Source organism: Crocuta crocuta, unplaced genomic scaffold (genome assembly GCF_008692635.1).
Source record: "Crocuta crocuta isolate KB4526 unplaced genomic scaffold, BGI_CrCroc_1.0 scaffold619, whole genome shotgun sequence".
NCBI lineage: Eukaryota > Metazoa > Chordata > Mammalia > Carnivora > Hyaenidae > Crocuta > Crocuta crocuta.
Window position 1 is genome coordinate 387,844 of NW_027533395.1, and position 26,193 is coordinate 414,036.

A 26,193-nucleotide genomic window follows, 5' to 3' on the forward strand; every position below is an offset into this window, starting at 1 on the left:
GGCAGCGGGCGGCGCTCAGCCTCGTTCGCCGCAGCCTCTTCTCCCCAGCCGGGGAGAGCGAGCCTCGCCTCCCGCGCCCTCTGCCCCACTGTCTCCCTCCCCAAGCCCTCCTCCCAGGCCACCCGAGGGTCCAGAAGCCAAGTCCCGGGGCTCTCCCGCCGTCGGCTGGGCCCCACTGAGGCAGGTGGGTCCTCGCTGGAGGTCTCCAGCTCCATCCTAAACCCAGCGTTCTGGGCTGCCCAGACCCTGATGCGCAAGGGGACGAGGGGAGCCCTCCGCGCAGCCGCGCGTGGGATGAGAGAGGACAAACTGCCGGGCACTTTGCCCCGGAATGAGATCGGGGGGTGCGTGGGTGGGGAGGTACCTCGGGAGGGAAAGGCGAAAGGGAAGGACCAGAGAGAGGAAGGAAGAATCGGGAAGGAACGGAAGGGAACTCAGAGCTGAGAGGAGGGGGGTTCAGACTAGAGATGCGGACCGGGCTCGGGGCCGCGTGGCCCAGGCGGGCACCGGCCGGGGGCTCGCAGNCCCTCCCTTTTCTCCTCAAGTCCTGAAGTTGAGTTTGAGAGGCGACACGGCGGCGGCGGCCGCGCTGCTCCCGCTCCTCTGCCTCCCCATGGATATGCACTGCAAAGCAGACCCCTTCTCCGCGATGCACCGTGAGTACCGGCGCCCGGCTCCTGTCCCGGCCAGGGGCTCCCCGTCCGACCCCCGTCCCGCCCCGCCCCGCGTGGCCCGGACCCCCTGCGCTCAGGTCCCATCTTGGAGACCACTCTGGCCTCTGTAGGCACCCCCCCCTTTCGTTCTTCCTCTTCCCCTCATTTTCCAGTGTTTTCAAAGCCTCCAGTTTCTGTCTTTTGCCTTAGGCCCCCATACCTCGCCCTCTACCTGCCTTCTTACCTTCCCTGGTGCCCATCACCAGCCTTCCTTCCTTCCACCTGCTTCTTCTTAGGTCATCTATCCACAGCCGCTGGCTCTGGCTCCAGCCTTCCTATTCCCTGGTCACCCTCTTGCCCTGGGCTGGGAAACTAATTGGCAGGCAGTTTTGAGGGGTTTGTGTTGTGTTGTTCTCTCTCTCTCTCTCTCTCTCCCTCCCTCCCTCCTCCTCCCTCCATTCGTCTCTACCTTTCTCAAACTTAGTGTGACTGTCCAGGAGGAGAGTCATAGCATGGGCAGCTTCAGTGTCAGGACAATCAGTCAGAAGAGCGTGGGGGTGGGGTACCCCCATCTGACCCTCAGCTCCCAGCACCTCCAGGCCCTGCCAGCCCAGCCAGGGCTTCTTGGTGAGCTGGTTCATAATACTTCCTTCCTCTTCTGTTCTTTCCTACCTCCTTCCCTTCTCCTTTCTCTCCTCTTCTCCTTGAGTTGGGAGTCTGAGATTGGCAGGATGTGATGGTCATCTTTCTCCGCCTCTCCATGGGAGATGCGCTAAAAACAAAGAGGGTTTCCACGGAGAAATTGAAGTCAGCAAGGGATGGAGTGGAGGAGCCTGCCAGGCGGCCCCTGGGCAGAGCCCAGCTCTGCTTGCCGTTCTGGATGCTCCTTGCCGGCCTCCCACTCCCCAGTAAAAAATGGTCCAGCCTGACCAAAAAATGGTTACCTGACCAGTGGGTAGTCAAAGAGGGAAAAAATGAGGGGGAAAGAACAAAAGAAAGGCAAATGCCAAAGCTGGGGAGAAAGGAAAGAGAAATTTAAAAAACAGGGGGAAGGAAATAAAAGAAAGAAAACAGGATGTTGCAGAAGAAAGAGAAAGAGAGAAAAATGAAAAAAAATAGAAAAAGGGAATATTTTAATGAAATTTGAATTTATCTAATTCATGTCATATATCTTTAGCTTAGAGAAAAACTCGGAGATTTTTTTTTCTTGCAGGCTCTTTTTTTCTCCCCCAGATAAATAGATTCCAAATAGAAAACTTCTCCTCCTCTGTAGATTAATAATTAAGGATGATTTGTAACTTTTCACAAGGAAACTTTTTTAGACCCGGTTTGGATCCGTGCTCTGGACAAGAGAGCCGAGGAGGAAGAGTTGTGTTTTTCTATAAGCATATAATTAGCATTACAGGAGGAGCTAATATTAAAAGATACTCCTGGGATAAAATATATTTTCCTAAATAATTTCTAAGCACAGGTAATCCAAGGCAGGGCCCTCGGGCCGCCGCGGATCTCTCCGCGAGCCGGGCCAGAAATCCTGTCTCCTTTTCGGAGCGAGCGGAACCGGGTCGACACGCCGTCTTCGCCCAGCCCGCCGGCCTCCCTGCCCCGCCGCCTCTGCTCTCACTCTTCTCTCTGGCTGATTCCGTGGGGGATCTGCCGAGTCCCGGCCGCCCACTGGGTGTCACTTTGAAACCCAAAGGGGAGCGAGGCGAGCTGAAGGAGGTCGGAGGAAGGGAGAGACCGNCGGGCCCGGAGCCCGGGGAGGCTGAATTATTCATCTTTAATCTGCCCGCAGCTGCCGCCTTTTCATACCGGTAACGCGAGTTCTCCCGGGGCCTAAATTATTGATGGTCGAGGTTTGGAGGGAGGGGAGGGGTGAGGAGTGGGGCTAGAGGTAGGGAGAGTAGCGGGGATGAGGGGCAAAAATAAGAGGTTCTGGCCTCGCCCAGCCTCCAGATCAGAAGCCTCTCCCCAGGGATTTCACCGGCCCTTGCTCCCAGTACCCCGAGAAGGGGACGAGAAAGAAATGAGCGGTGCGCAGATGTCCCCGCTTTCTCCGAAAGTCGCCTGGGGCTAGCAGGCCAGGGGCTGTAGGCTGCTGGCTGGGTCAGGCTGGCAGCTAGAACTCTGCGCTTGGATTGCTCCGGAACTGCGGCTGCGGGTGGATCGCTCTGGGTGCAGGATTTCTAGACTGCTGTAGGCCAGGGAGCATGGGGCGCCGGGCAGCGTCCTCAGGCCTGGCATCCGGTGACCACTTGAGCTCTGAGGTTGGGGGGCTGCACTGGAGTAGGATTGGAGACCCAGCGCCCTCGTCCTGGCTGGAAGACCAAACGCCCTTGCTTGGCGGTGTCCTGGGAGGCTGCCGAGGTCTAAGAGATCAGCGGAACGGGAGCTGGCTCCGGCCGGCAGCACGGTGTGCCCTGTGAACCCTCAGCCTGTCTGGGCGACCTGTACCATGTTACCTAGGCAAAGCGATGGGTCCCAAACTTGGCGCAAGGCGACAGGCAGACAAGCCCCAGCAGCCTGCGTTCTCCGGCTGCTACGGAGCAGAGCGCACGGCCGCTCTCCGCTGCCTCGGAGTCTCTGAGCGCTGCAGGCTTCGGGCCCCTGCCCCTTCAGCCTTCCCTCCTCCACCTGGCTTTCTTTGAACTTTAGACGCGAGGGAGACGAGTGAGAAATATGGCCCCCAAATATCTAAATACAGAAAACATAAAGGAAAGGAAAAATCCCGGTCAAAATCCAAAATAAAACAAAAACAAAAACACAGGGAAAGAGGTAGGGAAACTCCAACTCTGATTAAAAATAGATACGAGAGGTAGGGAGCGAAAGGGCGAGGTCAGGGACGTAGACCCTCTCTGTGCTCAGAGCCCTTTTGTACTGAGTCAACCAGTCCCAGACCCCCCAAATCATCTGCCTCCAAGCCCTGGCACACACCAACCACTCCCCCTTGCTTGCGGCTCAGGCGGGATCCCGCTTTGCGCTGCTTCTGTTCTCTGCTGGGCCCTTCCTTTCCTCTCCTACATTCTTTCCTGCCAGCATCAGGCATCAATTCCCCCTCTTCCCTCTTTTCTCTCACCCTGCTTTTCCATTCCTTCCCTCACTTTCTCCCTTGCGAAGTACTGGCCTTAGAGCCTCATTCTTCCCAGCCCTCTGCCCAGCGTCGTGCTCCTGCGTCTCTAACACCCCGTGGGCTTCAATCCCCAGTCCAATCCGCCGCGTTGTGTTGGGAGCACCACTGTCCTTCCACGAGTCCGGGATCATGCCCCTCCGCCCTGCCTGCTCCCTTCGCACGTCCTGGGCCACGGACCCTGACTAATGGCCGGTCCCTGCTGTGTGTGGGGTGTTGTGTTTTTTTCTTGTCTCTCCCCAGCAGGGCACGGGGGTGTGAACCAGCTCGGGGGGGTGTTTGTGAACGGACGGCCCCTGCCCGACGTGGTGAGGCAGCGCATCGTGGAGCTGGCCCACCAGGGTGTGCGGCCCTGCGACATATCCCGGCAGCTGCGGGTCAGCCACGGCTGTGTCAGCAAAATCCTGGGCAGGTGAGGGCCTCAGAGCTACCCCTGGGAGACGCCTTGCCTCCTTATCCCTCCACCCTGGGTCTCCAGACCAAAGACTTGGCTAAAAGTCAAGGACGCCAGTGAGAGAGGGGGTGTCCGGATACCCGGGGGCATCTAGAGAGCTGCTCCTTTTGGAGAGGGCGCTCGGGTGGTGGTGGCAGCCCCAGGAGCCAGAGCGGAGCAGGGTCACAGCTTCCGCCCAGCTTTGGGTTCTGGCGATGAGGCTGCCAATTTCCAGCCTTCAGAAAGCGAGGGACCCCTCTTCAAGCAGAGTTAATGCAGACTGGGGAGGAGAGGGGTTGGGGGAACAGGGTGGGGAGCGGAAATGGGTCCCCAAGAGGAGAAAAAAGTCAGAACTGGGTAGGGGAAAGGAGGGTCCTGGTTCTCGTGGGGGCTCTGTGCTCAGTAGGAAAGGGCTGGAGGTGGTGCTTCAGTCCTGGTGAGCCTGGAGGCCTGGAGTCGTGCTGTTCTTTCCAGATGAAAGTCTGGGCTTTCAAACTCCCAGGGGCATCTAGTCCGGCTGGTGTGCTCGCAGCAGCCTCGGGCACGGCGCGGGCACGACTGCCTTCCTGGAGGGAGTGTCCCTCTCATCCTCCCCTTCATCCTCCAAGCCACCCCTCACCCTGGCCAAGCGCCCTCTGGAAGCTGGCTCAGCCATGCTGAGTCTTGTCCCTCCCCGCTGCTGCCTCGGGTGGGAGAGTGGCTCTGCCACGGCTCCCTGCCCCCTGCCATAGCCTGCTTCTCGCTGACCCCGCCGGCCTTCCCGGCGCAGGTACTATGAGACTGGCAGCATCAAGCCCGGAGTGATCGGAGGCTCCAAGCCCAAAGTGGCGACGCCCAAAGTGGTGGACAAGATTGCCGAATACAAGCGACAGAACCCAACTATGTTCGCCTGGGAGATCCGAGACCGGCTCCTGGCTGAGGGCATCTGCGACAACGACACGGTGCCCAGCGTCTCTTCCATCAACAGGTGAGCAAGCCACCCACCCCCCGCCCAGCCCCGGGCTACAGGGCAGGAATCCAGCTCCCAGCTCCTGCCTCCCAGCGTGTGCCTCCCTGCTTACAGCCTCAGTCTCCGATCTCTCTCCAGCCTCTGCCTTTGCTCCAGGCTCTCAGCCCCAAAGTCCTTTGGGCAGGCAGAGGGGACTTGGGAGGCAGAGAGAGAGAGAGACAGACAGACAGACAGAGCTGTATCCAGCTCAGAGCTGGGTATTCCCTGCCAGGCTTCTCCCGCCGGCATCCTGGAAATGAATCCAAGTGTTTGTGGTAATTAAGACTCCAAGATTACGTGCCTCGGTATCTAGAGACAATCACAGCCCGCAGCCGAAGCCTTTAAAATGACCAGTGTCTATTCATGGCTTCCAAACAGACTTCCCTTTTTAAAGGCATGCTCCCTTCCCCAGGGGCAGCCGCCTGTTCTGGCCTCCCTACCCTCCCTGCCAACCCCCACAAAGCTTGCCTCCCAGGAGCCCGGGGCCTTGCTAGCCAGCTCCGCGCAAATTTCCGGCCTCCAAGCATGAGTATCCAGGCCCGCAGAGTACACGCCAACTGCCAGCCAGCAGTTGGCAGGGAGTAGAGAAGCTGGACAAGGAGTGGGGCACCAGGCAGGAAGGGAGAGCTCTGGACCCTGAGGCTCAACTTTAGGGCGCTTAGGGCCAGGACTAAGTCTGCACCCGATGACAGGCTCAGGCACATGGGGACGACATGGGCTGGAGTCAGCTGGACACAGAGCTGCACAAGACAGTCTCCCAGGCCCCAAGCTCTTCTAGCATGCTCTCTGGCAGCATGCAGGTACACGCGCCTGTCCCCATACCCCCACCAGGGTGCAGATGGGCCTGCGTTGGGTGCAGCACATAAAGCAGCAGTTGGATGCAAGAGCCCAGGACGGCTTCACCGTCACAGAGCTGTGCAATCTGACATCAACAGAGAGCCTGTGCAAGCTCCAGACCGCTTGGCCAGCCTTGCAACCCCTGCCCCCCATTTTAAGGCAGATTCCCAAATTAGAAGGCGGCTGAGGGTTTCCTACCCTTGTTATTCTTTGTACTCTTCACAGGCTCATTATCAGGACAACTAATAATTCAGATGGTGCCTTTTTCTGAAACTGGCATCACGTATTAAGGGTTTTTTTTTTAAAAAATATTTTGCAAATGATATGGAATTATCCCAAATCATCCTGAAAACAGCAGGTAAAATTAGCTGGTAGAATGTACCTTGGCTAAAGAAGATTCCCTCTGCCACACTCGTGCTGTAACGTACTGCGAGGCGACCCCAGAAATTATCCCAGTGTGTGCCATCTGTATTAAAATGGTTATTCAGTTATGAACAGGGTAACATAATACTGATCAGCTAATTATACACCCTCCGAAAACCCTCCAGCTCCCTGGGCCTGGCTCGCTAGGTATTGAAAGCCTTGCGGTTTGACATTCAGACACCTTCGGAAGAAGCAAAGAAAGACTGTGGGTGGTTTGGGAGAGGAATGTGTCTTTTGCATTCAAAAGCCAGAGGAGGCTGGGGACGCTCTGGGGCTGGGGCTGGACTGGCGGTTAGGGAAGGGCAGGGGACAAAGCATTGTTTTCTGAGCCATCTGCAGACAGCCTCTTGGCTGTCTGCTGGTCCTGGGAGTGAGTTGGAACTGAGATCGTTTGAGGAGAGCAGCCTGCTGAGAAGCAGTGTTGCTGGGACTGAGCGCTGGTGTTCTGGGGGACATCCCAGAGAAATGCCTGTTGTCAGTGATAGGATTTGCAAGCCTTTGGAGGAACCCAAGCCACACACAGTTAAGGCAATTTGCTTTTCTTGATGGGCAGAGGATTGCGGCGATCAAGGCAGCTCAGGCGGCAGCCTTCCTTGTCTACACCTGTCCAGCACCCGCTTCCTCCTCTCCCCCAATGTATATCCTCTCTGGCTGAGATGTTTTGGGAAGCTGGCTCATGCAAGAGTTTGGGAATGCCCTCATCCTGAAAAGCCACAGAAGACAGGGACAGGTGACCTCAGGATCAAGCTCAGAAGCCTTGGGGTGTGCTCCCCAGAATTGGGGGGAGTTAGAGGAGTGAGGAGTGGAGAGTGGGTTGAGAGTGGGGAAAAAGCAGCCTCAGCTTGACAGCGCTGACCACGGTTGAATCTGCTCCGCGTGGAGCCCCACCGCCTAAGGGCACAGAGGCTTCCTTGGGCGTGTAGAAATAGCCATCTGTGGACAGGTGTTGCTGGAGATGGAGAGAGAGTGGGAGGAGTAGAGGAACGGGGAAGCCGCGGGCAGCCAGCCCTGGGCCTGCGGTTAGGCGTCCCCGCTTGCTTTGTCAACAAGGAGCAGTCAGGGTATTCTGGATTTTATTGGGGAACAAAGTCCTACCATAGTTCAAATTTGGGAACGGATTCTGAGGGCTTCTGGATGTGCTGCTGAGTTGGGGCTGGAGGGATGCATCTGGGCCCCCATGCCCTTAGCTTCATCCCTGTAGGCACTTTGCTCTAAAGAAGGGAAGGTTTATCTGAGAGTTGTCGGTCTGCCCTGCAGCCGATAAAGGCCGGATGTTTTGTTTCTGCCAGGGTTGGTGATGTCAGGAACTTTGTGAATTCTCATCCTCTGTAGGAAGAGCCTGGAGATTTTCCTCCGTGCAGAGAGTCTGGCGCACTGGGGAACGGGGTTGCTCTTGAGTTTAGAGCCTTACTGTTGGGGACGTGACCACTTGTCTTAGGTACGTGTAACCATTATAAGAGTGTGCATGTGTCGGTGGTTGGCAAGAAAGGAAGTCCACACATGCTCCCCCACCTGAGCCAAATTGTGAGGTTTTTCATCTTCGCCTCTCCAAAACAGATGCTGTCGCTGCACTTGAAATATGCTGTTATGGTTATAAACTAAATTGCTTTTCATGCTGTAAAACTGGTCTTGGCTTTCTCTGATCCTGTCGCGATAAAGGCTTGGACACCCAATCCATATACTCCACTGGCAGATCCTCAGAGAAATACCTCTCCGAGTCAATGGAGAAGGTCAGGGAGGCCTCCCAAAGCCACTCCTGCCCCTGGAGACCACTGTCAAATATCCAGAGGGTTGACTGGATTGCTTAGCACGTGGAATTTATGCAACTCCTTCTCGGTATTGAGTTACTGATCGCCAAGCATGGAGTTGCCAGCTCTTCAGCTCGTACACTGTGTGTGTGTGTATGGGGAGGGGGGTGTTTATAAGCAGGTGACTTGAGATGGAAGCCTGGTGTGGGAAATGGCCTATAGATGGGGGGAAGTGATGGAGGGGGATCTGTGCTACTGAAAGAGGAAAAAATCACCCCGTTAAATCGCTGAGCAATTGACTAGGCAGGAAGGATTCTCCTGATTATGTGCCAAAGTCTTCAGGTTTGGCTGTTGCTCTGGGCAGAGAATGCTGCTCCTTTGAAAGAACAGGTGCAAACTCCAGGTAGAGTCTAGGGTTCCTGAGCATCCCCTTGGAACAAGTTGATAAAAAGGCCGTTGCTCTCCTAACTTTTTCAGCCTGCCCTCCACTCTTGGGCTCAGGGCCTTCCCTGCCCCTAGATCTTTGGAGTGGACTTTTATGGAGTCAGTTTCTCACTGATGCCCTGCTATCCACGCTCTCTCTCTCAGCCTGTTTGGCTCTAAGTGAGCACGTTCACTTAGCAGTGGCAACCCTGGCTTCAAGGCTGCAGTCCTGGTGTTGTTCAAGAATTCCATCCTGTGTCATTCACAGGCCTCATAGAAGGTCTGGCAGTGGGGTGGCAGTAGTGGGCCAGTTGTTCCTTCGAAGACCAGTCCAAATAAGCTAGGGGCCACTCATCCTAGCTAAGGGAATGCTGAAGACATATAGACATGGTCAGGGCCAGAATCTGCGTCTCTTTCTCTGAAACTCAGGTTCTGCCACGTTGCACATTTGCCTCTTAGATCTGGTTTGGCCAGAAGGGCAGCTTTGCCTGCCACATCTCCATAGTTGTGGAGCTGTTTCATGGTCAGGGCTGGTGGTCTTCCGCCAAAGAGCTAAGGCAAGTTGGTGGGCTAAGAGGAAGATGTCTCTCCTCAGAGGAATGGGAGAAATAAGACAGAGAACTTGTCTTCTGTGGCCTGGGGCCCTACCAGCATTGGGGCCCCAAATAGCAAACAAATATGCCAGTTTCTGCCCGAGTAGCCTTGCTCACCTGTCATTCCCCAGGAGGACTCTCCTGCGGCTGAGGTCCCCCATTATTAGACGAATGTGTGAAATAGGCACGACTGTTGATTTCTGTTTCTTGAGTTCTGTTTCTTAGAATGAGCTAGAGTTGTCCTCCTGAAGGGTCGTTTTTGTTCCCTTAGTTTTGTTAGACTTCTTGGCCAGTGGTTGTATCGGTCTGACTGTTGCTCTTGTTGGCTGGCTCAGAGTGGGCACTTGAGCCACCAGATGGCTTTAAGTGAGAGCAGCGGCTAACTGCCCTGAGTTCTGGCCTCCTCTGGCAACTCTGGAGACGAGGAAGACAGGAGGGCTTGTCCCTAATGAAAACCTCAGGTAGGTTTTGGAAGGTGATGCAAGGAAGAAAAGAGAGGGAAACTCCTAACTAAATAAATAAATAGTGTCCCAACTATTTTGAGAACTCAATAAAACAATCACATCAAATATGAAGAGGCATAAATCTTGTGTCTGCACAGGTAACCTACTCAATTGCTTTTATTATCGCTCAGGCTGCCTCCATTTATTACCGTCCACAGCCTGGGCAAAGGAGGTTGCGTAGAGGGTGGTCTCCAGTGCAATCCTACACCCCGAGAGGCAACAATCAGCCCATAGAGCCGGGGATTTCGATGGGAGCTCGGGAAGGGCCCATCTGTCTGCATGAAAACCAATCAATAACTCTGTAACCAGAGCCCTTGTCACAGGGAAATGGACAACACAACAGTTCAATACAGGGGCCACAGGGGGAATTAGCCAGTGGAGATGGGGCCAGGCAGGAGCAGCCCCTGGAGAAGGGAAACAGGGTGCCTGGAGAAGGGAAGGTTGGGGAGGGAGTGGGCTGGGGCAGGGGAGAGCAGTGGCTTTGTGTGTGTATTGGCAGAATGGGTGAATTCGTGTGTAGAGTAGATCCAGGGACGGAGAGGCACCGTTGGAAGTTGGTTTGGGAGGGAACAGTCGGGCTTATTCTGGTGCACGGGAGATAGTGTGGTTGTATATGTGATGGTATGTGCTTGTAGACTAGAACATGGCAGCTTCCAGAGAAGGAGTGGCAATGGTAGTAACTGGTGCAGAAGATGAATCACCACTCCCCACCCCCCACTGCCACCACCAAGAGGCTGCACCCTGAAGAAGGGCTTGGTGTGAGCCCAAATGGGATAGGGGTTCTGCTTCCCAGTCTTGTCAGCAGGACTGATAAAGGAATACCACGAGCCAAGGGCTCCACTCTATGCTCCTGGCTTTGGAGATCTCCAGCTCTAGCTGCTTTGCGACTTCCCTCTTAATTTCAGGTTTATCCTTAGTCCCCCATTGTTTTTACCTGGAGCTGGAGGTCTCACAGTAAAAGGAAACGATGTATCTGTATTTCATTTTTACTTCTGGTTCTTTAAAAGAGTGCACTCAAGTGTTCTAACCTGGGCCACCACTTCTCTGAATCCCTGCTGTTTTCCCCCCACTCCCCAAGCCAGGTGTCCAGAGTTCAGACCCTTGCAGAGGAAGCAGTTACAGGTACAGCTTTGGCCAGAGCAGCTCACCAGCCATGTGGGTGAATCTAGAAAAGAGAGAAGGGCCCATGACAGATCCGAGGCATGGGAAACAGTATCTCACAACAATGCCCAAATAACGAGTGAAACAGATGGGAAATTAAATCACGTTGGGTTGATCCATCTACGAGGAAACCATGGGGTTGAATGTCTTCCTCCTGTTGAGCCTGTTGTTTTGGTGCTATCAAGGTGCAACTTGAACATATTCCCAATGGTTTCTGGGATGTCAACAGAGGTTGACATCATCTTCAGTGCATGTGGATTTGTACGTGTAAGTGTGCGCCATCCTGTGTCTGCTCTTTGGTAAAAGGGCTAGGAGGCCAAGAGGAAAGGGAGGAAGGCCCACAGGATGTGACCTGTGGTCACAGACAGAGGCTGGATACCTTGTCCTCGGCCCGGCAGTTTAACCAGTGATGCAGTCATGGGGCCATTGGATGATAACAGGGCTCAGCTGAAGATTCTTTATTTTATAATTTGGGCAAACTCAGGTCAAATTTTCCTTCAATCCTCACTTGCACTGTAACACTCCACGGTCCAGTTAGCCCCCTAAAAGAGGGGCTTGGCTACAGTGGTTGTCACCTTTGTCCTGGAAAGCTGGGTGGTCAGCTGTCCGTCTTTACTTAGATACTTGACTCCCAGCCCAGGTGGCAGGACTAGTTAGGGACCAACTGCCTCAGCAGCCGAAAAGATGCTCTTCCCAGTGGTTGTCCTTCATATAGAGTTGTGGCACAGAGACCCACCAAGGAGCACAGGTCCCTCCAGCAGGAGGCGTGGTGGCAGCACTGGGGCGTGGTCATTGGCAGAGCTCTCCCAAGGGCCAGGCCCCGGGCCCAGCTTCCCAATCTTTCCCTAGTAACCCTGGTCAAGAATAAGAATGGAGAGGGGGGCGCCTGGGTGGCTTAGTCGGTTAAGCGTCCGACTTTCGCTTAGGTCATGATCTCGCGGTTCGTGGGTTCGAGCCCCGCGTCGGGCTCTGTGCTGACTGCCAGCTCAGAGCCTGGAGCCTATTTCAGAGTCTGTGTCTCCCTCTCTCTCTGACCCTCCCCTGCTCACCCTGTCCCTCTCTCTCTCTCTCCTAGAAATAAATAAAAATATTAAAAAAAAAAAAAAAAAAATAAGAATGGAGAGGCTGTGTGTGAGAACCACATAACTGGGAGCTGGAGACAGCTTGGAGACCAGGCAGGACATGAAGGCACAGGCAGATGCCTGGGGGGTTCCAGAGACTGCTGGGCCTAGGGGAGCTGCTGGGAGTGGGAAACAAAAGGAGAGTGACCTAGCACAGGAGGAGAAGGGGCAAGGCCTTGGGTGGTTCCTCATGGGAACTCTTGGGTGGGAGAAGAAGGTATGTGGAAGGGAAGTACGGAGAGGGGAGGGGCTGTGGAGCCACGTTCCTCTTGGAGCTCATCCTTAGCAACCACACAAAGAGCCCCAACACTGAATTCTTTCTTTTGGTTTTTGAGAGATAATACATACGATAAGAAGATTCTTTGTGTTTTTCACATAAGAGTGAGAGAAAACGAGAGTTGCTGACATTCTAGAGAGGTCAGGTTTACTGCAGGGATGTGGAGGGAGGAGGGTAGGGCTGCAGGAGATGGGATGGAGCTGGTGAGAGCTGGACAAAAAAAAAAAAGGCCTGGAGTGTGCAGGCCCAGCCTAGAAGCAGGAATATTTGGGATGTAAAACCTCTGTGCTGGGCAAAGAAAACACCGCTTCTGGCCTGATTCAGCCCATGGGCCCACATCTGCAGCCCCAGGGCTGTGTAACTGGACACAACTTCTCTTCTCTGCTTCAGACCAGAGGGGCAACCGGGCAGGTGCAGGGGTGCAGGTGATATTTCCTGAGCCCCTTTGTCCAGGGAGTGAGGGAGGTGGAGGGGAGAGTCCACCGTCTACCATGAAGGCAGGAGAGGGTGAGGCAGGCATGGGAGAGGAAGACAGAAGTCAGAAGGAAGGCTGGAGTGAGGAAGGAAGGAGATGGGGAGGCTGAGGGGTGAAAGGGAGAGGCCTCTGAGCTGGCTCGGCCTGATGAGAACGGAGTGAATGGCGAGAGTAGAAAGCAGGGAGCTCCAGAAGCTTGAAAATTGGGTTGCAGCTCAGCCAAAGGCCTCTAGTAGTGCTTGGAGGCGGTAGGAGGGACCCTTAGCTCTGGACAGCTGGTAGACCAAGCTAAGGGGGTGGGGGGCTCAGGATGCTCAGAAGGTGGTAAAGGAGAGAAGGGGAGGCCAGTCAGGAAGGGGAGACGTGGCAGAGGAGAGGAAGTGGCATGGAGGTCAAGCTGAGGCTCATGGCCACCTGCACCATGCAGCACACCACAAGTGGGCTGGCAGCGGCTGCGAAGCCGCTGCAGCGTGGCTGCTGCAGCCTGGTCCCCGCAGAAGGGAGAGTGGGAGGGAAGCCAAGAGGAAGGGAGGGAGGTCCTCACTTCCTAGGTGTTCCAGATTAGAGCACACCCCCTCCCCCGCAGCCACCTGGGAGCCTCTGGCCGGTTTGCTCGGGACTTCCTCTGCTGCCTGCCTTCAGCCCTGCCTGAACTTCTCTGCAGTGAGCTCACTCTGCAGCCATTCAGGAACGGAAAAAGCTGGCAGGAGCAGCAGAAAGGCTGTAGGGTAGGGCAGCAAGCTGGAGGGGGGACTATCCCCACCTTGTTGACGCAGTAAGGTCACAAAATCAGGGAGGAAGGGCTCAGAGGACTGCAGGAGAAGGAAGGAGGGCAGGAAGGGAGAGCAATGGTGGCCCCGGAGCTTGAGCAATTGGGAACAAGCGTCCCCAGCCCTGATGCTCCCTCTTGGCGCCAGGGTCTTTGCTGGGCTGGTGGAGGAAGCCTCCGGAAACCAGGAGCCCTGGAGGCAGCATGTGGCTTGACAGGTCTCAGGGATGGTCAGGGAGGAGACCCTGATCCTGTCCCTTGTCTTGTCACTTTCCATTCTTATTCTAGAGGGCAAGGTGGTGCCTCCCATATGTGCCATACCAAGAAAAGTTGGCGACTGTGTGTTGAGGGCCTCTGTGTGGCTCTGTTGTGTGAACTTTGGGAAGAGTGGGTGGTATCTAGCTGAGCGTAGCATCCATGTCCTGGGAATCCGTCTAAGGGGCGCTGGTATTCCAGGAGGCTCTCAGAAGGAGTCAGTCTTGTCAAACAGGGAGCTGGTGGCTTGCTCTTCAGAGGGTGTCCAGCTGAAGGGCTTGTGTGGTCTCAGAATGAAAGTCTCTGCCATCGCTTGGACGTCCTGCCTACTTGGGATGTTAGCAAGCGTTATCTGGCAAGCGTGAGTTGAATGGACGGTAGGTCTCCTGATGGGTTGATGAGTAGGATTTCTAGTCGGGTACACAGGGTCCCAACACACTTAGTCTGAATGCGGGCACATGTGTATTTTCTCTGCTAGAAGGTGTGGGTGTAGAGTGGTGTGTGAGGGCCAGGCCGTGGGTGCATGTAACACACTACCAGGAACGCTGGTAGCAGCACATGGTTTGTGTCTGTTGAGATCCTCAAGAGGGGGTGTGCATTTAGGTAGGGACATGGGTCAAGCTAGTTATCTCCTTGTATCATCTGCAGAGAGGATACCTCCTCTCCCTCCCCCTATCCCTTACCTTTTTCCTTCCTCTCCTTCTCTGCAGGTTAGCTGGTTTGGGTTAGGAGGCCAATCTCAGTAGATTCTAATTGAAGAGGGAAGAGAATGTGATAAGATAAGGAAGGCCATCCTTACTCTGGAGACCAATAGAGGTCTCATGTTCCCCTATTCCGCTCGGCTTCTCTAGGGAGCTGACACCAGGTCAGGTGGCCTTCCCACAGACCGGAACTGTCTGGCCTCTGGGAGAGCCAGAGAAAATGAAGTGTTCCTTGGAATCAAGACTCGGGGTCCTTTCCCAGTCACCATGGGTCTGGGCAGTGGGGGGAGGGGACAGTCCAACAGAGCCCCTGACCGGAAAGGCAAAAGGGGTAGAAGAGAGACAGCCTAAACAGGAGAGAAGTGAGAACTGGAGGTGATTGGCACCAGCCAGCTCCAGCTAAAGCCTGGTCTTTGGGGTCACAGAAATGGACTCAATATGTGTGTTGGGAAGAGAGGTCATTTTTTTTTTATTAGAGAAGAGGCTCTGAAGCCTTTGGGCCAGTCTTATGGGCTGAGCACTCCACTCTTTTCAGAGGTACAGGCCTCTGATTTGGTTTGGTCCTGGTCCCCCTGGAAATAGTGTCCAGCCCTCACTCATATGCCCCCTCCCCTCCAGCCCTAGCACATTCATCTCTCCCCCCTCCCTAACCTTCACTTAACTTAGCTCTGATGATTGGGCTGTTCCTGGCCCCGAGGATGCAGCCTGGAGACTCCTTAGGAGATGACCTCCCAGGGCGGGTACAAAAAAAGTTGAGAGAAATCCATTTCATGGCCAGTGGCTGCTTAGAAAAGGCGATTCCAGCATACGAATGTGATAAATGTTAACTGAGCATTAATCGCATTAAAGAGGGCCCTATAAACTTTTCATTTCTAATTAAATTCGTCCAGTGATGCTGCCCAAGCGAGTACTCTGGGCCTTTGTTTATGTGGAAAATTAAAATGCAAATACAATGGGATTTATTTCCAGGAGTGGAGTGATGGGCCGGCCCCTCTGGCTACTGGTCTCCAGGCCTGTCAGGCCAGGTAACTGCTGCTTTGGAAGCACTGTCCCCCTTGGGACATATTCTGGTGTGAAGGGAGAGGACAGAGTTCAAGGTCAAATAGAATCAGCAATGAGGAAGTGTGGAAAGAATTGAAGAGAGGGATAAAAAGGCAACAGATGGCCCAGAAATATAGGAAGGCATTGCCCTGGTCCACCCACCCCAAACTCACACCTCTAAGGGAAGAGACCCCCCCCCAACCTTGTTTGGGAATAATGTCATCACAAGCCTCCTCTGCAGCTCATGAGAGGGAGAATTTGGAGGAATCAGCCTTGCCAGGCATATGTGAGCCTCCTCCTAAAAGAACTGAGTGGTCATCAGCAGGGAAGGCCCCGGGCCTGGATTTATCTGCAGCACCTTGAAGGTGGGCTGCTGTCCACGTCACGGTCTCACTGATCTCTTCCTGTCGGTGCCAAGCGGCGTTGACACAGGGCAGCGGAGCATAGAACCGAGGATGCTCTGCAGGCACGCCCGCACTCACGCAGCCTTCTTGTGTGTAGGGAGAGCCGGCTGCTCATAAGAATAAACAAATGTCCCTCACAGGGAGTCCTTTAGTGCCATGATGCCTTTGATAAAAAGCAGCAACCCTAAATGCTGTTGAATGGAGCGATCTGAAGTTCCTATTTACTGAAACATAAATTAAGGCAAGTGGAGAGAAAACATGGGTAAAGAAAATCATGTGGGTAGATCAGTAGAGGCACTGAAAGATTGCTGTGCTGCTCTATGGATAAGGAAGTTGTAAACCGCATTAAAAAGTAGAGAGGGAAAGAAAATGGAAGTAGAGAGATGATAAAAGGCAGAGCACTAAATCACAAGTAGGGGCACATGTACAAAGTCACAAACCAGATTTACGCCAAGCGTTACAAAATCTACAGCTTGGACTGACAATGCATAGAGATACTCTGCACATGGGCATGCAGGCATCCAGAGAGTGGATGGGGCCATGTCAGCACGAAGAAGGTAGATTTGGCCGCAACACGGGCTCTCTCTGCCGGACAGGGGAACTGATTCATTAGCTCCGCCGTGCAGGGATCTGACTGATCTGGTTCTACAGACAGCCCAGATACAGCCTTAGGAGGCTTTTAAAGGTCTTTGAGCACATGAGTCCCTTGTGAACTAGATCCATGTTCTAATGGATCTCCAAGGTCACAACCCATTCCCAGATGGAGTCTGATTGACTAGGTTTTTAAAAAAATTTTTAATGTTGATTTATTTTTGAGAGACAGAGACAGAGCATGAGTGGGGGAAGGGCAGAGAGAGAGGAAGGCACAGAATCCGAAGCAGGCTCCAGACTTTGAGCTGTCAGCGCAGAGCCTGATGCGGGGCTCGAACTCACAAACTGTGAGATCATGACCTGAGCCGAAGTCAGATGCCCAACCGACTGAGCCATGCAGGCACTCCTGATTGACTAGCTTTGTTAAATAGCTTGCTACCCCTGTCTTCTTTAGTCTGTTTTAATTCGGGATTGTTCTTGTCCTTTTTAGTGTTCACTTATGTCTCTTAGAAACGTATGAGCACTTGCAGACAATTGGGTAAAAGTGATAACTCCCAAACATCTGGATGAAAATCAAAGCTTTAGTCAATTGTCTATACGGGTTGTCCAATAGGATGCCAAATATCTGGTGACTTAGAGACATCTACATAATTGATCAAATTTCTTAGTTTTTATCCAGGCACAGCATCAACACTCGTTTTCATTCCACTGGTGTTACATTTCACCAGAAAACACCTGTTTTCAGAGGGAAGTATTCTAGGTGACAAAGCATTGTGGTTAGAAAGCATCTTTGATGCACTTGGGTCTGGTTTCTGGTTTAAAAGGAGGCTGGTCTTGGCCTGAAAGTCAGGTGGAGAGCTGGTACTTAGAGCTTTTAGTATCTGGACAAGTACAGCTGATAGACACTTGCCCTGGAACGTTGGCTGGGAGGGCAAATCACTTTGTCCAAATGAGGGTAAACTGTCTGGTAGGCCTGGCTTCCATAATGAAATCCTTTTTTGCCATCTTAAAGGGGAATATCAGGTGCTTAGTAGACATGGTCTTCTATTCATGTATACTTTCATTTGTCCAGCCAGAAGAACTTTGCTAAGCACCTACCATATGCCAAGCAATTCACACAAATCTTTGTAACCCAGAAAATGTAAGAAAATGGGCTCTGGGTGAGATTGCTGGAGTTTGAAGCAAGCTTCCTGCTCACTGGCTGCGTGGTTATAGGTCAGTCTCATCTCCTCTCTGGACCTCAGCCGTTCCACCCATCTAACATGGAGATAACCATACAGCTCTGTCATAGGTGCTTGTGAGGGTTACGTGGATTCATCCACACAAACCTGCTTAGCACTGCACCTGGCACATATCAAGTGCTCAATAAATGTTAGTCATTATTATGGTAGTCATAGTCATCAAATGTATATTGCTTGCCATGTGTCTATGTCAATGTGTGTGAGTTCTGGCTTGTGTGTGCACAAACAGTGAACTCTTTTTTTTAAATGATGATTCATTATTTCTGAAAGAGAGAGAGAGAGAGACTGAGTGTGGGCAGGGGAAGGGCAGAGAGGCAGGAAGACACAGAATCCGAAGCAGGCTCCAGGCTCTGAGCTGTTAGCACAGAGCCCGACGCAGGGCTCGAACTCATGGACCGTGAGATCATGACTTGAGCTGAAGTCAGACGCTTAACTGACTGAGCCACCCAGGCACCCCAGCAGTGAGCTCTTTTAAATAAAAAGCTTGAGTTGAAAGGATATTCTGTGAACAGAAATGTGTATCATGAATGCCAGTGAGAATTACGGAACTCTCTGAGCCCAGCCGGATTTAGGAAAGGGCCTGTTCTGTGTGTGTGCAGGGAAAAAGCCCTCTGAGTCAGTTATCTGAGCACTGAACAGAATTAGTCAGATAATTGTGCCCTTTGTCCACTGTGTTGGAGAGCCCAGCCTGTGTGTGTGTGTGTGTGTGTGTGTGTGTGTGTGTGTGAGTGTAAGCTTCATATGCCCGCACACTCCTTGTCTGGAATGAGCTTACTATTGCTTGAGGTGTTGAAGGTTGGCATTTTCTGGGCTTTATGGCATTTTCATGGGCTGTGGTGCTTTGCATTTTATAGGTTGTTTTTTTTTTAAAGATAAAATGGAACGGTTGTGGGAAAAAAAACCCTTATTTGATGGGTTTGAAGGGTTCCTCTGATTCTTAAATGTCATAGAGGGAAGAGAAGGGAGGTAAACAGGAAGAGGAAGGGAAGAGAGGAGAGAAAGTAGAGATAAGATAAAGGATAAAGAGAGAGGTGAGGGGGAAGTAAGCAAATATTTGACAAGTTCAGACCACTGTCTACTATTGTCCCACATATCTGGATGTCCCAGGGAACCACAGGAGGCTGATAATCACTGCAGTGATTTTCACTGCTAAGGGCTAAAGATTTTAAGCAGCAAATTTAGGAGAAACGTTTCACTTTGGGCTTAATATATGAAGCACAATGGACAACTGCAGATTCTATTTACCCTGTGCTCAACAAAAGCAAAGGTGAAAACCGAAGTTCTCCAAACTCCTGATGATGTCTTCTGGCTCGCCATCTTTATGGGAAGGCTCATGGAATAGGGCCAAAGTCCAATCCCATTCTTGCCTGTAGCTCTCCCTGCCCCTTTGGTCTGGGTAGGTAACCAAGTTCAGCTCAATGGACTTTCGTAAGATCTACACGCAACTGCCTTACTATTCGCTGATCTAATTTCTTTCTTACCCCTTCCTTATTTCCCAATTTGACACCTAGATTTCACTACCCCTTATTTATACCCATTGCCTGGCAAAGGTTCTGATTTTTAAAATTAGAAAGCAAATATTTTAAATGAGCTAAATTTGAACCTGAGAACTCAATTATCCTTGAATTTTTTTTCGTAAGTGTGAAAATGCCTAAGGGCCATCACCTTCCTTTCTGCCTAGTCATCCTTTCTGGGTGGATGCAGCCCTCTGTATGGAGAGGGGCAGTGGTGAAATCTGTCATAGCCCAGCCCCTGCCACTGTCCGAAGGGGCCAGAAGGCCGAGGAGGGGACTACACCCTACTTCCATGCTATCTGACTGAAGTTTTTGCACTTCTCCGCTTAAGTCACACACACCTTTACTCATCTTGGGATTTCAGGTATGTTAGCACACGTGTGTACAGGCTCATACACATGCAGAGGCCAATCTTACGGCTGCTTTACTTGGTAAGTCCTTGTATTCATAATAATAGTAGCTAACAAGTGCTTACTATGGTAGAAATCATTATAAGCATGTTGCATGTATTAATTGATTTAAGCCTCGTAAACAACCCCATAGGGTTTTATAGGATTGTTTATAGATGAGGTAACTGGAGTATAGTGACGTTAAATAAGTTACTCAGGTCACAGGCTAAGCAGCAGAACTAGGTTTGAACCGAGGCAGCACTGACTCTCAAACCTATATACTCGTCCAGCACTCCACACTTCAGATCACCTCCGCCATCCGAGGAAGGGCAGGCGCCTGCGTTCTCTTGCAGGGCTCTGTATATCTCCCCGCCTCATGCTCAGTGATGTAGCTACACATTTCCTTACAAGCTCAGAACAAAGACCCTGTGCTCTGGTAGAAAGTCACGCCTAGTAGGTGTTGCTGTACTCTTCCATGGTGTGTGTGTGTGTGTGGGTGCGCGCGCGCGCGTGTGTGCACGGCCTGGTGAGTGCAGGCCATTGCTGAGTCACATCGTCTGGGGATTCTGGGAAGGAAGAAGCTGCTGGTGGCCAGAATCACAGAGAGGAGTGGACTGGGGAACTAGAGTTCCTCTTGGACTTGGGTTCATGTGCATTGGAATCCGGGAGTTTACTCCCATCTGTCCCCCTCTAGATGGGCTGGGAGGCTTAACTTTCCACATGAGGCAGATGTAGGGAGGGTGGCTCCAGGCCCTGTGTCAGTTTGGTCAGGTCAGAAGTGTTCCATGGATCAGGGGCAGCTTGCTTCCAACAGAACAGAGCTGTGCCTTTGGTCATCAAGAAGAGATTTGTCCTGCATCTCTAGAATCTTCCTTCTGAAAAGCAGCAGTGCAAATGACCAAGTCAAAGTACGCTAAAAAAGCTAAAGGATGGGCCCTCTCGCCTGCCTCCCGCCATCACACCGAGAAAGCAATCACTGAATCATACAGCACCACCCAGATCCAACATCATTACTCAACCCACATCACCAAGGAGACACCCATTAACCTAATCTCTGAGACATACATTACAAAAAAAAAAAAAAGATGCTGATATGATCAACGAACGCAATAACTCAAAGCTGAAACACAGACATTGCCACTAAACAATACTCAAATTCCTCCAGCTCAGTGTTACACAAAGTGCACTCACCTCAATATCATATCACAAAACACCAAGGAACAAACCTCATGTCGGCTGCAAGAATGCGCCCGGGCACAATGCATTGCAACGTACACCCAACACCATTCAAACTCTCCATCACACAGGCACACCCATGCACAAAGGCTGAAATCATGTGGCCAGCAAAGCAATAGGGCACACTGCTCAGACAGGCAACTGGCAGTCCAGTCCCCGGCCCCTCTGCACACCTGGCAGAAACCGGGCCCGGCCGCAGCCTTCCCAAGCCCCGCACCCTCTTGATCCCCAGGCTCAGGGCAGCCTGCCAGAAAGCAGCAGCACCGTCCCGTTTCTCCAGCAGGTGGATGTGTCCAGACCGTCACCTTCAATAAGGCCTCCGGGCTCCGGTTGCTAGTAAGAGAATAAACTGTCCCCTGAGCCTGCTTCCTGAGACAGGACAAATCAGCTCTGTCCTGGTTGGGGTTTAATAAGACTTTGCCGTTACTGAAAATGACAGAGCTCCAGGGAGGGAGGGAAAGGTGGGGGAGGACTGGGAGAGGGGGAGCTCACCAGGCTGGGTGCAGGAATTCCCCTTCCTCCACCAAGCCCTGCCTTCCGTGGCCATTGCAGAGCCGAAGCCCTCTTGCTGGGTGTTCACTGAGTATCGATTCAGTCTGCAAGCAATTTTAATATTTCTTCAGGGACTTTCCAGCAACAGCACAAGTCATTAATTCACCCTCCCAAATTGCTTATTCAATAGCGGGAACATGGTCCTGAATAAAGTCCCAGAATTTATGTGACTCGCACGAGTCAGGAGGTCAAACAACTGTTATGGAGCGAAGTTAAAAATCCAAATAAAATATTGACACTTTTTTGGGGAGGGGAAGGGGGGGAAGCAAAGGTATTTAAAATAGGTTTTTGTTGCAATGCCCCCAGGATAAAGAATGGAAGGAGACTGAAGACAAGTTGGAGTTTATAAAATCAATGGAATTTATTGCACATCTACTTGGCATTTAATAATTCTCTCATTTCCACATCCCCCGCACCCCATCCTAGCCATAGACAGAAAGATACACAGGTGTACAAGTGCACATTTATGCACATCAATACTGGGGCATGGACCAATATAAAAATACAGTTGCGGTGTGAGAATCTCAGACACCCTGGGAAGGGACCAGTGATGAGTGTGACTGAGGCTTACATGTTTGACAGAGATAGGCATAACTGGGGCAGGAATTCATGAAGTAGGTTTTGATAAATATAGCCAGTATTATAAATCTTGGATCAATGCGTCAGAGCAGACATGAATATAAAGACGCACCAATCATAAAAGTAGTTTCTAGAAACATAGAAGCTGAGAAGCCCTTCTGTATGCGGTATCGCCACACGATCATGTACATGATTTGAAAACTAGAGAGAAAGATAAAGCGATAGATGCAGAGAACTTGGAAACTCTATGCCCAAAACCTACCAGAGCATATAAAATACTGAAACCGTAGCCACTTAGCCTAAAATTGTGGTTCGTTTGTAACACGGGCGTGCTGCTCATCAAATACAGGGGAAAGGTTAAGCGTGTTTGGAATCACTGCTATATGCAATTTCCGTTCATTGTCTCCCTATACAGTTGCTCAGTTGTCCAGATCGTAGAGGCGAGAAGGGGAAATTTGTTCTTGCCCAAATAGTTAATAAACACAGATAATATTAATATAGAAATTTCCAGAAGAAGTAATATGGTTCAGCTTATAGGAGTCCCAGGCCTATAGTCTGGCTCCGGGGCTGTTAAGCACGTGAACTTTGGCCAATTGCTCAGTCTCTTTGTGGCCCTGTTGGCGTAATAGAGAACATGCGTATTTGATAGAGTTGTAGCTTGGATTTGAATGAGAAAATGCATTTGTTACAATGCCTGTCAGTTAGTGAATATGAAATAAATTCTAGTTATTTCTTTTGCTATTTTGCAGCTCTTCTATTCAGGGCCAGCGTCTCATAGAGTCCACCGTCTGTTCTTGAAACGAGTTATTCTGCCCAGTGGTTGGCAGCCTGGGTTCTGGAGTGAGGGTCCCAGGTTTAAATCCTGGCTCTGCTACTTACCAGCTGTGTGCTCTTGGGCAAGTTACTTAACTTCTCTGAGCCTCAGCTTCCACATCTGTAGAATAGGGATAATAATCTTTGTAAGAAGTTGTAAGAAATAAATAATCCACGTAGAGTGCATAGCACAGTGCCTGGTACATAGTGAACATATATTAGTTCGCTCTATCCCTTCAGGTGTTATCCTTACTATTAATAATAACATTCGGTTGTTTTTCAGCAAATAGTTTTTTTCTTCAAAAAAATTTTTTTAAATTCTGCAAATAATTTTTAAATATTGACATCGTGGGGGTGCCTGGGTGGCTCAGTCGGTTAAGCTTCGGACTTCAGCTCAGGTCATAATCTCACGGTTCATGAGTTCAAGCCCCACATCGGGCTCTGTGCTTACAGCTCAGAGCCTGGAGCCTGCTTTGGATTCTGTGTCTCTCCCTCTCTCTGCCCCTCCCTAACTTGCACTCTGTGTCTGTCTCTCTCTCTCAAAAATAAATAAACATTGAAAAAAGCTTAAAAAATAAAAAATATATATAAATATTGACATCACACCAGGCATTGTTACTAGATGCTGAAAATACAATAGTGAGAAAAATGGGCAGGATATCTGTCCTTGTAGAGTTCAGAGTCCAGGGGAGGACTCAATGCGAACCGAGTAAGCAAGAAAACAAGCTTTCAGCTCTGTGTTAGACCCTGCAGGGGAGTGGGGTACAGGAAGAAATAGATTGCAAAGCCAGGGCAGAGCCAAATCAGGAAAGATTTTGACTGCCAGGCTAAGGATTGATTCTGTTGGTAATAGGAAGCAATTGTGAGGCTTAGCCACATCACATGCTTTCAGGAGGCAGAGACTGATGGGTTGTTTTTGAAGTAAGTAGGCAAGAGGTAGAGGGGCTAGGGGCACAGAGGTCAGGCCCCACCTCTGCTGTCACTCAGGGCACTTCCTCCAGGCTTCCTTCTGCTCATCCAGGGAGGTGGGCATGCCAGGGAGGGACACAACGGATGGACGGGGAGGACTTGGTCCCAGCAGTGAGTCGACACAGCACCCCTTCCACCATTGTATCAGGGTATCAGGCAGCCTTCTAGCCTCTGGACCTTCCCAAGCAGGACCGTGGGGTGGACAGCTGGTGGACCCCGGTTCTAGTCCAGAAGCCCTGACAGATGAGGGCAGGCCGGTGGTGAAAGGAGCTAGTCTGGTCACGCTCTGGGCTTGGCATGCACTGCAGACTGGTTTCCAAATGGTTAGTTAAACACATTGCCCCTTAATTTTTAAACCTATGCATATCTTGAAGTTAAATCAATCCATATGCTTACCATCCGTCATATAAACCATCACTATTGCCCCCTTGGGCCAGCCCCATGCCCATCTAGCCTGGTAAATTGTATCAGGCCTGGGCTCCCAGGGACACGTGGTGGAAGGATTATCGCCCTTAGTACCAGCCTTAGAAGGCAGAATATCTAAAGAAATAATATCTAAGGAACCCAGTGGGAATCTATCATCCTAGAAGGCACAAAAAACCATTTTGAAATTCTTTTTATTTTTAACCTGTAGTTCAGTTTCCACGGAGGAACTGGTAGCTTCTTGAATTTTGGTTACTGGGTCAGTAGGAGTCAGGATCGGCAGATGGAGAGAAATGTCCACTGATGGAAATGAATAAGGAAACTTCTGAACCACTAAGATTTTCTCTCAACCCTCTCAAGTCTCCCCTGTATAACCACAAGGATGGTTTCTTCACCCTCTGACTTGAGCTAGTCTTCTCAAGAGCCGTAGAGTTTAAGAATCATCTAGAGAATTTGCTTAAATACAGATTCCTGGGCCCTGCCACCATCAGAAACTCTATCAGGAGGTGCGGGCTGGGCCCCAGGGGCTGCATGTTAGCACGCGCCCCAGGGGACTCTAATGCAGGTGGGTCAAGGACACGGGTTTGAGGAAACTCTTCTGCGAGCTTTTCATTTCTTGGAGCTCAGCCAAGAAATGGCTTTCTGAGAAGCAAGAAATGTTGTTTCTGAGAAGCAACAAAAGAGGTAGAAGCTCTGGACACCTTTAGAGAGACCCGTGTTAACCCCGGAAGCGGGGCATTCCAGCTCTGCTATGCTATGGCCAGAATGGAAGGTCCTGCCTGTAGCGGCTCCTCACCAGCGGCCATTCTCCTGCACAGACCCCATGTCTGACCTATGGTTAGCTGTCCAAACCCAGTCCTGTAGGGCATGTGAGTGGGTGCGGGCGGACAACTCTAAACTGCACAAATTGCAAAGCTGCAGCCTAGGAAGACAGAGTTTACACAAAACCCTTCCGGGCTCCCAGTGCGGAGGACAGGTCGGATGGATGTGGTGTCCTCTGCCAGGAGGAAGTTATAAATTTCAGGATTTCAGTTCCTGGGATGTACAGAGGGGAAATTCTAGTTCCTTAGAGTTCTCCGGAGTAGGGAGAGGTAGGAGCCATTTTTAGGAAAGGTGGAATCTTCCTGGAGAATCTATAATGTCTCACTCGAGGTTCTGCTGTGAAGAGTCTCCAGCTGTTTGCACCAGTCCGACTTGACTCAGGGCTGAGCCAGGGACATGTACCTGATAGAGGTACCTGTGTTGAAGCGATTATGTGCGATTGCTGGGCGAAATATCCTTTGCTGAAGGCAATATTTTGTCCTCTGGAATGACCCGGCCTATCATACCCAGGCATGCCTCAGTGCTCTGTGGGGTCAGCTAGTCTGAGACATTCTTTCCCCTGGAGTTCGCTTGGTTTACCAAATCAGGAAAGACTTTCCCTCTGTGAGGAGTCAAGTATTTTATGCAAAAACTCTGAAGTCTACCCTAGGGCAATTTCAATTCATTTATACATGTATATGGCACGTGAGTGTAGATACCTAGGACTCCTTGCCTTAAAAACCCTTTCAGCAAACCAGTAATATGACCAAGCCCAGGGCCGGGCCACCATTCTAGTAGGAAGTAATTCCAACGTGGGGAAAGCGGTCTGTTCTGGGCAGCTGGACAGGACTTGATGGGGACTTGCTTGCAGATCACGTGTATACATCACATCGTCAGCAGCTGGCTCCGGCAGGTGTTACTACTCCCATTTTAGAGAAGGGAATACCAAAGCTCCTGGAGTCCCCTACCTTTCGTTTCTCAGAATACAATAGCAGAGACTGGAAATAGAATCCAGGATTGGATTCTGGGCTTCAAGGCATCTCTTTCTTGGAGGCAGGAGACTTTGGTGGTTATGGGTATGGGCCCTGCATTTAGTCCACTTGAATTCAAACCCCAGACTTGCCACGAAGTTAACGGGTGACCTTGGGCAAATTGT

At 51.4% G+C, this 26,193-nt stretch overlaps 1 protein-coding gene across 2 annotated transcripts in view; it reads left to right on the forward strand.

The window, feature by feature from the left end:
- PAX2 (paired box 2) overlaps nucleotides 1–26,193 on the forward strand; it is an 87,315-nt gene that overhangs the window by 8,906 nt on the left and 52,216 nt on the right. For both annotated transcript variants that reach the window (XM_077748396.1, XM_077748397.1), the window contains exons 2-4: nucleotides 546–656; nucleotides 4,021–4,189; nucleotides 4,980–5,177. In XM_077748396.1, coding sequence (XP_077604522.1) covers nucleotides 546–656; nucleotides 4,021–4,189; nucleotides 4,980–5,177 — 478 coding nt within the window. The remainder of the gene's footprint in view (nucleotides 1–545; nucleotides 657–4,020; nucleotides 4,190–4,979; nucleotides 5,178–26,193) is intronic.